Source organism: Rana temporaria, chromosome 7 (genome assembly GCF_905171775.1).
Source record: "Rana temporaria chromosome 7, aRanTem1.1, whole genome shotgun sequence".
NCBI classification, from domain to species: domain Eukaryota; kingdom Metazoa; phylum Chordata; class Amphibia; order Anura; family Ranidae; genus Rana; species Rana temporaria.
In genome coordinates, this window is record NC_053495.1 from 37476107 (window position 1) to 37489787 (window position 13681).

General features: G+C 50.9%; 1 protein-coding gene across 1 annotated transcript; it reads right to left on the bottom strand.

Annotated features, from left to right (window-relative positions):
* Positions 1-1367: 1367 nt before the first annotated feature.
* On the bottom strand, positions 1368-8221 carry PDE12 (phosphodiesterase 12). Its single transcript, XM_040359237.1, has 3 exons — positions 7028-8221; positions 4667-4745; positions 1368-1879 (listed from the first exon to the last, which is right to left on the bottom strand). Exons 1-3 carry the CDS (start codon positions 8183-8185, stop codon positions 1437-1439), a joined length of 1680 nt encoding a protein of 559 aa, XP_040215171.1. The 5' UTR covers positions 8186-8221; the 3' UTR covers positions 1368-1436.
* Positions 8222-13681: the final 5460 nt, after the last annotated feature.

Here is a 13681-nt window from a genome sequence, read left to right on the forward strand (position 1 = left end):
ATTTGTCTTTCATGTCCTATTCTTACATTACATTTTGACACACAGGCTGTCGGTAAGAAAACAAAAAAAATACATCTCATGAATGGGCGGGAGACATTGAGAGAAATGGGCCTGATGGTCCTAACCACCCTCTGCTGTACTTTGATTTGTTCTGTTAAATACACCATTGAAGTGCTTTTGAGATCTATTTCATAAGTGCAAAAAAAAAAAAAAATCCTAATCTTGAAATCTGGTGCTCTCTGCCACATTGTTCTGAGGGCTCCACTTATGGTGAGGGAGGTTGTTTTTGTCCCCCAAAAGTAACAGCTCCACTTACATACAGTGCAACGTATGACTCTTGTCACCTTAGGCCAGGAAGTGTTACTGGCAGCATTGCAGTGGTGGAGGGAGGTAGTAAACAATAATGCAATTTTAAATTTGTGTTTAGATAAATCTGGTGGGTTTAAACCCTGTTTTCAAAAAAATTGCTGAAAAAGGAAGAGACTGCTGTCATGCATACTGTGCTGCTCAGCATACACAATGGCACCCATTTGTGCCATGGTGATTTGATGCCCATGTGCAGGAGTGGCATCATCCCTGCCCAACCACTGAAGCATCCTAACAGACAGAATTCAGAAGGAAGATCAGGTGAAGATGGAAGCGCTCTAGAGCTGACAGCTCAGTGCTGGAGGGCTTACTTTTGACAGGTAAGTCCACCATAATGTGCCGGTATGCAGGGCATACCATAAACCACACATATGCCCCTTCTTTTTTTTCTTAAACAGCAATTCACTTATCAATAAATAAGTGCACATTTTTGTAGGGAAACATTTTTTTATTCTTTTTCACAGGAAACTGCAAAGCATTCCACTTGTGATCTGTAGATTGTGGGTGCAATGCCAGACTCCTGCAGATTCTTCCTCCACTTCCCTGCCTGTATCAGGAGAGTTGGAGAAAGGTGTCAATGGACTACAAGTACAGTGATCACTGCACGTGTAGTCCATTGAGAAATACTTGTCTGCTGCAATGGCAGAGGGGACTTGATAGTTCGCTGAATGAATGATGCCGCTCTGTGGGTGAAGTCCTGCCAATTTCAAAAGTGAAAGCATCTGAGAACCCCTACATGATGTCACATGGGTTTGTTTGGCAATATGTTACACCCAAAATCCAGGAGTATAATGTTGCAAAGGGTGGCCTTAAAAAAATAAACCCACAATCACTACTTTGGAAAATGTTTAAGTCAGACTACCATTATAATAGTAGTCAATTCTCAGTAGGGACAATAAGAAACCTTGCTACCAGTTCACTTTCATATCTAACTCTGTTTCGCTTGTACTTTCCTTCCTGTGCAAGTAAAAAGCATGGAAGAACAAAAAAGTGAAACAAGCTGTGCTGAAGATATTTTATGATGGTTATTGCAGCATAAAAATATTCTATGTTGCCTCTATCAAACTGCCCTATTTCCATTTGATATCGCACACTAGTGCTATATGATCAGAGGGGTGTGATACACTGGGCAAGGCCTGATGGCTGGTGACTTCTTCATGACTTGGCATTGGAATGACTTGTTCTACTTCTAAACTATCAGAGTCAATAAATATATAATCTAGGCAGCCATGGAAGCCCCCTACATAATTGGTGTAAGCGGGCTCCCCACAAGCACTCTTCAGTTTTAGAGGGTGGCTAAGAGACATATTACAGCGTTCCTCCTCCCCATTGGACATCCAGTCAGGGTGGTCTTCTGAGATGGTCCCATCTTTCACAAAGCTGTTCATACCGGTAGAAGGCGTGCTATTAAAATCCCCACAGAATATGATGGGAATGCCGGGGTAAAGTTCATAGGCCACATGTTTTACATGGGCTAGAGCCACAGCCATTTGTATCAGACGAATGTTGCCTCCTAGAAAGATGGGGGGGGGAAAAAAAGTAGTAAGTAAAATTATGTTTTTTTTTTTTTTTTTTTTTGCTGCAGCTCAATATGCTTTTTCAAAATGGTTCTCTTGCAATATTGCAAACTTGCATGAGAGACATACTCTGCAAAATGGGGTTTATTTTTGACAAGATATAATCTATTGGAAAAATATTCCCTGCCAAAATGAATGCCCTGGTGACAGCGTTATTGGACAACATTGCTTCACACCAGATGTGGGACTGCGATGAGTGAGCACAGTCCCACCGCATGACAAGGCAAAACGCCTTGTCTCCTCTGTGCCTGATTCACACCCCTGGAACGCATAGTGTGGCAGGCAATCTGACACAGGCTGGGGAAATCACTGACACAGATGTCACTAGTGACACCAATTTAGTGATAATACTGTACCAATTACACTGGTTGGGAAGGAGTTCACATCAAGGAGTTACCGTGTGCCCAAAACATATGTAATGTGTGTTGCTTTAACTAAACAGATCTGGCTGCTTTTTCTCTCTGCTTTTCAGGGAGAACAAACAGCCAGATTAATCTCTGTGTGTTTAACACAGAACTCTGTGCTGTGATTGGCCACAGCCATTTAGCAGGTGTACAGCCATAATCATTAAAAAATAAAAAATAAATCTGCGCTATCAAAGTAATTGAGCAGCTACATGCAATCCAGTGAAAAAAAAGAAAGCAATACAAACAGAAAACAAAAATGCAGCGCTGGAAAATGAAAAATAAACAATAATGTCTATATAAAACACATATATGTGTGAACAAAAAATGTATAAGTCCATAAATTAGTGGAAGTAATCTTAAGTTGAAAGTGTCGATCAGTGTGTTGAAAACACTATGGACATATGTTTCAATCTCAATAATTGTGAAAATAAAAGTCCAAAGAAATAATAAACGTGAAGGTAAAGGTGAGATGATCAATCAAATGACAGTGACACGACACCCACGGTGATCCAGAATGAACTGAAATATAAGTGATAACGCCCCGCCACCATTGGAGGCTTACCGGATGCAATGGACCCAAATGAGCTTATGCCCAAAGGATCAATAAGGCTTGTAAATGGGTAGAATATGGAGATAAACCACACCAAAGCGTACGACCAGCAAACAACAATGAAGTCTTCACATTAATGGCAGGTGGACAGGGAAACTCCAGCTGGAAGATGACTCATAGAAGTGGAAGAGATTGCCCTCCCCTTCTTCCCTGTAGGCTGCCGCTGTAGCGTGGCCAAGCTCCTCTTCCCCAGTCCCCTATCAGATAGTGCCCGGGCCGGGTATCATGCGGTACAGGAGATTCAGGTCTTTACCTTACTATAGCTCTGCAGGAACGCCATAGAGACCCAACAACCACAGCGGGGACGCAGGCATCTGACACTACCAGAAGTGTCAGGTTCTGAAGAGCCTTTAACTACTTGAGAGCCGCGCTATAGACGAAAGACATCCACGCCGTGGCTCTCAAGTGCCCCGTGGACGTCCTGTTGTTTACATTCCCGGCGCACAGCGGGGAAACACTGTGCCCGGCGCATCACTGGGAAGCCGATGCGCGTGCCTGCCGGCCGCAATGTCCACCAAGTACCCGTGATCGGCGGTGACAGCAGGGACGTGGAGCTCTGTGTGTAAACACAGAGCTCCACGTCCTGTCAGGGAGAGAGGAGACCGATCTGTGTCCCTTCTACATAGGGACACAGCATCGGTCACCTCCCCCAGTCAGTCCCCTCCCCCCCACACAGTTAGAACACACCCAGGATACACATTTAACCCCTTCCTCGCCCCCTAGTGTTAACCCCTTCCCTGCCAGTCACATTTATACAGTAATTAGTTCATTTTTTTATAGCACTGATCGCTGTATAAATGTGAACGGTCCCAAAATTGTGTCAAAAGTGTCCGATATGTCCGCCGCAATATCGCAGGCCTGACGGGAAAAAAAAAAAAAAACGCAGATCGCCGTCATTCTATCCCCTATTTTGTAGGCGCTATAACTTTTGCGCAAACCAATAAATATACGCTTATTACGATTTTTTTTTTTAACAAAAATATGTAGAAGAATACGTTTTGGCCTAAACCGAGGAAAGAAAATATTTAAAAAAAATAATAATTTGGGATATTATAACAAAAAGTAAAAAATTGAGTTTTTTCCCCAAAATTTTCTGTCTTTTTTTGTATATAACGCAAAAAATAAAAACCGCAGAAGTGATCAAATACCACCAAAAGAAAGCTCTATTTGTGGGAAAGCTCTATTTGTGGGAAAAAAATTATAAAAATATAATTTGGGTACAGCATTGTCATTCAAAATGCGTCAGTGCTGAAAGCTGAAAATTGGTCTGGGCACGAAGGGGGTTTAAGTGCCCAGTAATGAAGTGGTTAATCAGTGTACCTCTTCAAGACAACAAAGATCCTCGGCACCAGTGTGCTCTGGACAAAGGACAGCAGTTCTTTTTTTTCCTACAGAAGGGCCCATCCACACAGGTACAGAGGGCCGTGGAGTGTAAAAGACAGCTGTATATCTGTGCCTGGGAGTGACAGGTGTACATACAAATCAATGCCAGGATGCAGCTGTACCATGTGCCCAGGTATGATGTACGCATTTATATGCTTAGATGCATCCTGTCATTGACAACATGTGTGACTCTCAGGTACAGAAAGATGTTGTTATTGCCGTACAGCCCTGTGTTCAAGGCCCCTAGGCCCATTGTTTCTCATGTACAGAGAGGCTTCAAATCGGAGATCTACAACCACACGATCATTATAAATAAAGCTTACCGTTGGGGTGAAAATAAAGATGTGTGTTGGCAAGACAAATTTTCTTAGATGGGTCTGCTGTAGATTCAAGAACCGTCACCTGAAAATGACAAAACAACAAAATAAACGTTTTCATTGAGGCCATTGATGATGCAGGAATATATCCAACACACTTCTTACTGAAGACAGAGTGGAGCGTGCCAGTGTGGAAAGCATCCATGTGGCGGTATGGTGGCAAAGCACATCTCTGTCCTGCCACATGTATGTATCCGGCTGGCAGGAAGGGGTTAAACTGGGTCCCCAGCCAAAAAGTTTTAGTGTGGGAGGGTCAGAATCTCTGGTAAAAAAAAAAAAAAAAAAGGCCTGTGTGCAAGAGATTGAATACTCATTGCCATTCCCACCGCCAACTTGCTCTTTCTTGAAGAACCTTTGCCATCCATCCATATTCCAGGAATGTTGGGTGCCCCTTCCTGGGCTCTATGGTTCTATCCGCCAGGCTCTATGTCACTACAGGACACAACGGTGATGATGAGCCTGCTGATGGAAGCACAGTGCTCAGAGGGACCAGACATCCCACATACCGGGACTGAGATGTATGCAGAAGATTCTTCATTAAGGTTGAAGAGTGAAGATCAGAGGTGAGGACGGGGGACGGGTCATGTTCACTCTTCTACTCTGATGTCTTTTGTTCTGGAGACAACAAGCGGTAAATGCTGATTTCCTTTTTTCCCACCATGGTTACCAGCATGCTGGGAATTGGAGTTCCACAACACATGGACTGCCTAGCTTTGGATCAGAACAGGTACTGCAAGAGATTCCGAAAGGTCAAAAGGACAGTCCTACCCCCTCTACAACCCAGAGCCCCGAGGTACCAGTCCCTTCTCTCTACAACCCAGAGCCCCGCTGTACCAGTGCCTTCTCTCTACAACCCAGAGCCCCGCTGTACCAGTGCCTTCTCTCTACAACCCAGAGCCCCGCTGTACCAGTCCCTTCTCTCTACAACCCAGAGCCCCGCTGTACCAGTCCCTTCTCTCTACAACCCAGAGCCCTGCTGTACCAGTACCTCCTCTCTACAACCCAGAGCCCCACTGTACCGGTCCTACCCCCTCCACAACCCTGGATCCCACCCCCTCCACAACCCAGAGCCCCGCTGTACCAGTCCCTTCTCTCTACAACCCAGAGCCCCGCTGTACTAGTCCCTCCTCTCTACAACCCAGAGCCCCACTGTACCGGTCCTACCCCCTCCACAACCCTGGATCCCACCCCCTCCACAACCCAGAGCCCCGCTGTACCAGTCCCTCCTCTCTACAACCCAGAGCCCCACTGTACCGGTCCTACCCCCTCCAAAACCCTGGATCCCACCCCCTCCACAACCCAGAGCCCCGCTGTACCAGTCCCTCCTCTCTACAACCCAGAGCCCCACTGTACCAGTCCTACCCCCTCCACAACCCTGGATCCCACTGTCCCACCCCCTCCACAACCCAGAGCCCCGCTGTACCAGTCTCTTCTCTCTACAACCCAGAGCCCCGCTGTACCAGTCCCTCCTCTCTACAACCCAGAGCCGGCTGTACCAGTTCCTCCTCTCTACAACCCCGGGCCTCGCTGTACCAGTCCCTCCTCTCTACGGCCCCGCTGCACCAGTCCCTTCTCTCTACGGCCCCGCTGCACCAGTCCCTTCTCTCTACGGCCCCGCTGCACCAGTCCCTTCTCTCTACGGCCCCGCTGCACCAGTCCCTTCTCTCTACGGCCCCGCTGCACCAGTCCCTTCTCTCTACGGCCCCGCTGCACCAGTCCCTTCTCTCTACGGCCCCGCTGCACCAGTCCCTTCTCTCTACGGCCCCGCTGCACCAGTCCCTTCTCTCTACGGCCCCGCTGCACCAGTCCCTTCTCTCTACGGCCCCGCTGCACCAGTCCCTTCTCTCTACAGCCCCGCTGCACCAGTCCCTTCTCTCTACGGCCCCGCTGCACCAGTCCCTTCTCTCTACAGCCCCGCTGCACCAGTCCCTTCTCTCTACAGCCCCGCTGCACCAGTCCCTTCTCTCTACAAACCCAGAGCCCCGCTGAACCAGTCCCTTCTCTCTACAAACCCAGAGCCCCGCTGTACCAGTCCCTTCTCTACAAACCCAGAGCCCCGCTGTACCAGTCCCTTCTCTACAAACCCAGAGCCCCGCTGTACCAGTGCCTTCTCTACAAACCCAGAGCCCCGCTGTACCAGTGCCTTCTCTCTACAACCCAGAGCCCCGCTGTACCAGTCCCACCACCTCTACCAGCCTTCCTGTAACAATCCCATCTCAGGCCCCCCTGCCAGTCTTGACCCACTCCATGGACAATGGCCCTCCTTGCACTCCTCTTAGCCCATCAGACACCCCTCTGTCCCTATACCTGTAGTGCAGAGGACCTCTGTAGGACCTTCTCCATGGCGGCGGAGTACGGGGACAGACGGTCCAGTAATGGTCGGTGTATGGGGTCCTCGGTGAGCGCCTTCCCCAGTAGGATGTCATGTTGGCTGCACAGCCGGTATCGGCTGCGGCGGTAGAAGGTGGCCAGGCCCTCGTGTTGTTTGTCCTTCAGGCGGAAGACTCCGTCCAGACCGAAGGCCTCCATGGTCGGGCACAGGGTGTCGGGGAAGGCGGTCCGGTCCACCTCCTGCAGGCAGACCAGGTCGGCCCGGTACCCGGTGAGCTCCTTATGGAGGAGGCAGTGACGGTAATGAAGCTCCAAGGCGTAGGGGGCGCAGTAGGGGAAGAGCACGGTGCGGGCATGCTCGGTCTGGGCGTACACATCGGCCAGCACGTTGTAAGACACAACCCGGGTCACCGGAGCCTCCGCCGGCCTCTCCGTGTACAAGTGCCGCTCATCGAACGTACAGGCCCCGGGACCGGCCTCCACCGGACCGCCCACCTCCACCTCCCGGCTCTCTCCGAACCGCTCTCCATCCCCCGGGGTGCAGATCAGCTTCAGTCTCAGGCCAATGTCTCCGACCTCCGGGGAGAACACCCTATTACGGCCGGCTTCCTCCCACTCCGGGCCGGCCTGTCTGTCAGGAGAGTCCCCGGCTCGGGCCTGTTTGTACCAGACGAAGAGGGAGCGATCGGGATCGGCGAACTCCATCGGGACCCGGGGGCAGAGCGGGAAGCCGGCCATGACGTGCCGGGGAAGCTCCAGTTCAAGACACGTCGGGGGGTTCCGCTCCACCCGGTACGTCACCCGCTCCACCACCAGCTCGGCCCCGTCCTGCCACGCCTCCGAGTTCGGGAGCCCCTCGGGCACCGGCTGTCCCCGATAGAAGAGATGCACCGGGGGCCCCGGGACCGGATCCTTCCGCTTCTTACTCTTGACAGCGCTGGCGGAGATTCGGGCCAAAGCCTTCCCCACCGGCTCAGTCTGATCCCGCTGGAGCTGCCGCTGAGAGCCGAACAGGTTCAAGGAAATACTCAGCTTGGGCTCCGAGGGGACAACCCGAACCACTGCCCGCTCCATAACACCGGCCCGGCCCGACAGCCGCAGCGCACAGCCAATCAGCCGGGATACGCCGAGCATTGCAGCGCCACCTACAGGAGCACAAACAGTTCACATGACCAGAGATGGCAGCGCTCCCTGCTGTGAGTGATCATTGCAGCGCCCCCTGCTGGAGCACCACCAGAGACACACACACCTCTACATCACAGGTGTCAGCGTGATCATTACAGCGCCCCCTGCTGGAGCACCACCAGAGACTACATCACAGGTGTCAGAGTGATCATTGCAGCGCCCCCTGCTGGAGCACCACCACAGGCACACCTCTACATCACAGATGTCAGTGATCATTGCAGCGCCCCCTGCTGGAGCACCACCACAGGCACACCTCTACATCACAGATGTCAGTGATCATTGCAGCGCCCCCTGCTGGAGCACCACCAGAGACACACACGCCACTTCACCACAGGTGTCAGAGTGGGCATTGCAGCGCCCCCTGCTGGAGCACCACCAGAGAGACACACACCACGTCACCACAGGTGTCAAAGTGAGCATTGTAGCGCCCCCTGCTGGAGCACCACCGGAGACACACATATCACTTCACCACAGGTGTCAGTGATCCATTGCAGCGCCCCCTGCTGGAGCACCACCAGAGACACACATATCACTTCACCACAGGTGTAAAATGACTATTGCAGCGCCCCCTGCTGGAGCACTTCCTTGACACACACTTCACATGACCAGAGATGGCAGCGCCCCCTGCTGGAGCACCACCAGAGACACACACGCCACTTCACCACAGGTGTAAGAGTGGGCATTGCAGCGCCCCCTGCTGGAGCACCACCAGAGAGACACACACCACTTCACCACAGGTGTCAGAGTGGGCATTGCAGCGCCCCCTGCTGGAGCACCACCAGAGAGACACATACCACTTCACCACAGGTGTCAAAGTGAGCATTGTAGCGCCCCCTGCTGGAGCACCACCAGAGACACACACACATCACTTCACCACAGGTCTCAGTGATCCATTGCAGCGCCCCCTGCTGGAGCACCACTGGAGACACACACACACCACTTCACCACAGGTGTCAGAGTGAGCATTGCAGCACCCCCTGCTGGAGCACCACCAGAGACACACATATCACTTCACCACAGGTGTAAAATGACTATTGCAGCGCCCCCTGCTGGAGCACTTCCTTGACACACACACTTCACATGACCAGAGATGGCAGCGCCCCCTGCTGGAGCACCACCAGAGACACACAGGCCACTTCACCACAGGTGTCATCATCATCGGGTGACAGCGATCATTGCAGCAACATGCTAAAAACACGTGACATACTGGGGTCACTCAAGTGTAAACGCAGACTTAGTGTTGGCTCAATTTCAGCATTCCGAATGCATTTTTGCATGACCATAGATGACAGCGCCCTCTGCTGGAGTACCACACACACACACCACTTCACCACAGGTGTAAAAGTGACTATTACAGCGCCCCCTGCTGGAGCACTTCCTTGACACACACTTCACATGACAAGAGATGGCAGCGCCCCCTGCTGGAGCACCACCAGAGACACACACACACCACTTCACCACAGGTGTCAGAGTGAGCATTGCAGCGCCCCCTGCTGGAGAACCACCAGAGACACACACCATTTGAACATATATATAAATACACACACTCTCTATACCCCCCAGCTGCCCCCTCAATCTCTATACTGCCCCCTCACTCTTTATTATATTGCACCGGCTCCAACCTCCACCTGAATAGAAGCCTGTCAGTGCAGAACACCGGAGAGCCAATCACAGCTCCGCCCCAACTTTCCTTCTCCTACCAGAGACATGGAAGGTGGGGGGCGGGCCCAGAGCGTTTTTCCCGCCCCAATAATCCTCCCAGAGACGAGAACCCCTCCCCTTCGCCCTGCCCACAGCTTCCATAGCAACCGGATTGTTTCATGGCAGAGCGAGGGGGAGACTGATGAGCGGATCGCAGTGCGGGGAGAAGAGACAGGAGAGCCGGGCTGAGTGCCGGGGAGCGGGCGGTGAGTGTCCCTATTCATTATCACTGGATTATGGGAGTGCCCTGTACTATGGAGGAGCCCAGACACTTCACCTGTGACACGGATCTGATCATATAAAAGGGACTCCCATCACCAGAACATTACAAACTTTTCCTCATAGTTGTGGAAACATCAGCAAAGGGATGGATTTTTCTATTTATTTGTTTATTTTTGAACTCTGTGTCCCCGCAGAGGAGATTTCCCCGATTTCCTGTTCTGGAGTCACAGCAAGAAATGAAAATAAATCTCTATAAATGGGGAGGAGAATTCCCCACATAAAGGGTTCTAATAGCAGAGGGTCTCCTCATAGGAAGATTCTACTTCCTGTTCTGGTGACAACAGTGACATTCTGGCTTTTCAGTCACTCTGGTCCCCAGAACATACGTGGAGGGTGAAGGTCACACAGACAGCGGGCCGGATTCAGATAGGAGATACGCCGTCGTATCTCTGAGTGCGCTCGGACGTATCTATGCGCCTGATTCATAGAATCAGTTACGCATAGATATTCCTAAAATCCGACAGGTGTAAGTGTCTTAGGCTGCAATTTCAGGCTGGCCACTAGGTGGCGCTTCCATATTTTTACGCAAGGAATATGCAAATTAATATTTACGCAGATTCAGAAACAAACGACCGCCCGGCGCTTTTTTTTTTACGTCGTTTGCGTTCGGCTTTTTCCGGCGTATAGTTACCCCTGCTATATGAGGCGTAGCTAATGTTAAGTATGGCCGTCGTTCCCGCGCCGAGTTTTGAATTTTTTACGTTGTTCGCATAAGTCATTCGCGAATACAGCTGGACGTAATTTACGTTCACGTCGAAAGCATGACAATTTGCCGACGTCATTTGGAGCATGCGCACTGGGATATGTCCACGGACGGCGCATGCACCGTTCGTTGAAAACGTCAAAAACGTGGGGTCAGTACTATTTTACATAGTACACACCCCCAACCAGCCTATTTTGAATTAGGCGGGCTTACGCCGGTCCAGTTAATAGCTGGATTCAGAAAGATTCACGCCGGCGTATCAGTAGAACTCTGAATCTACACCGTCCTAAATTTAAGCGTATTCTGGAAACCAGATACGCTTAAATTAGGCTAAGATACGAGCGGCGTAAGTCTCCTACGCCGTCGTATCTTAAAATGTTATTTTTAGGCTGGCCGCTAGGTGGCGCTTCCGTTGAGTTTGGCGTAGAATATGTAAATGACTAGATACGCCGATTCACGAACGTACGTGCGCCCGTCGCAGTAAAGATACGCCGTTTCCGTAAGAGATACGCCACGTAAAGATAAAGCTGCCCCCTAGGAGGCGTAGCCAATGTTAAGTATGGCTGTCGTTCCCGCGTTGAAATTTGAAAATTTTACGTCGTTTGCGTAAGTCATCCGTGAATGGGGCTGGACGTAATTTACGTTCACGTCGAAACCAATACGTCCTTGCGGCGTACTTTGGAGCAATGCACACTGGGATATGTACACGGACGGCGCATGCGCTACGTAAAAAAACGTCAATCACGTCGGGTCACGAGTAATTTACATAAAACACGCCCCCCCATCCTCATTTGATTTAGGTGCGCTTACGCCGGCCCCATTTACGCTACGCCACCGTAAGTTAGGAGGCAAGTGCTTTATGAATACAGTACTTGCCTCTCTGTCCCCAATACAGTGGTCCAAACAAATGGCCACGGCCCCCACCTATAACTGGCCTTTGCAGCAAGGAGCAATTTGTGACATGCCCACCAGATGGAACTCAACGTTGGCAATGCTGCAGTGGCTGCACACGCAGCAGAGGGTCATCAATGAGTACCTGTGTAGTATGGCACCAGGACAGGGTCAGGGGAGCTTGGCTTTTTTTTTGCCACTCCAGTGGCTACTGATCAAGGATGCATGCACTGTCCTGTCACCATTTGAGGAGGCCACGAGGATGGTGAGCAGTGACAATCATGAATCAGTGATACTGTCTTCCTGTTGGAGCACACGCTTTGTGGAATAATGGACAGGGCAGTTGAGGCAGAACAGCGGGAGGAAGAGGAGGACTTCCTTACCTCTCAAGGCCCCCCTTATCCAGATAGTATTCCTGCGGGCCCGCCAAACACACATGGAGAAGAGGAGGAGGAGGATTGTGTCAGCATGGACGTGGGGGATAACACTCAGCAGTAAGGATGAGCTCTGGCGCGTTCGCATAGAACACGTGCAGAGCCCGCCAGGAAGTGTGCACGGCGCTGCGCTAATCACAGCCAGGGAGACATTGTCCCAATGCTCGGCTGCAGAGATCGGGACAATGTCTCCCTGGCCGTGCACACTTCCTGGCGGGCTCTGCACGTGTTCTATACGAACACGCCAGAGCTCATCCTTACTCAGCAGCAGTCTTCAAGAGATCGTTTTCAGTCCCCAGAAACCCAAGGAGTTGTACGTGGCTGGGAGGAGGTTGCTGCGGATCATGTGATCCTTCGTGACCCAGAGGACTCAGGCCCCGTACACACGACCGAGTTTCTCGGCAGAATTCAGCCAGAAACTCGGTCGGAGCTGGATTCTGGCGAGAAACTCGGTCGTGTGTACACTTTTCAGCGAGGAAGCCGACGAGGAACTCGTCGGGCCGAAAAGAGAACATGTTCTCTATTTTCTCGTTAGTCAATGGGAAAAGTCGGCCCGCCGAGTTCCTCGGCGGCTTCCACACTGAACTCGACGAGGAACTCGATGTGTTTGGCACGTCGAGTTCCTCAGTCGTGTGTACGGGGCCTCAGAATCGAATGCCTCTGCAAACTTACGCTGCATGGCCTCCCTGATTCTGCAAAGCCTGCGAAAGGATCCTAAAATTTGTGGTATCAAGGAGAGGGGTCGTTACTGGCTGGCAACCCTTCTTGATCCACGTTACAAGGCTAAGGTTGCAGAACTCATTCTGCTCTCGCAGAGGGAGCAGAGGATGAAACATCTTCAGGAGGCCTTGAAGAAAGTTTGTGCAATGCATTTCCAGACCCTGGAAGGTTAAAATTTCCTGGTGCTGGACAACATGTTGCTGAGGCTTTGTTCAGTCAAAAAGCGGTGGAGAAGGTGGCCGGCTGACAATTTTTCAGTCCTTAGCGCCAAGGTCTGATTGGTTCAAGCAACCATCACCAGCGTCTGCATTACATGGTGCAGGAATATCTAGGGGCAAGAGCAGACCTGGAGACCTTTCCAACAGAGCATCCACTGGGTTACTGGGTCTTGAGGATGGACCTCTAGCCAGAGCTTGCTCAATCTGCAATTGAGCTACTGGCCTGTTCTGCATCCTGCGTTCTTTCTGAACACACATTCAGTGCTGCTGGAGCGTTTGTAACGGATCACAGAGTGCGCCTGTCCACAGGCTCCATTGATAGGCTCATATTCATAAAAATGAATCAGTCTTGGATCAGCAGCTACCAAGCACCTGATGCTGATGTAACCGATTGAATTTTCTATGGATGTGGGATTCCTTGAAGACTGTCTATGCTAAGTGACTATCCTATTATGCTGAGTGACTATCCTATTACTCCTCAATCTTGATGATGCTA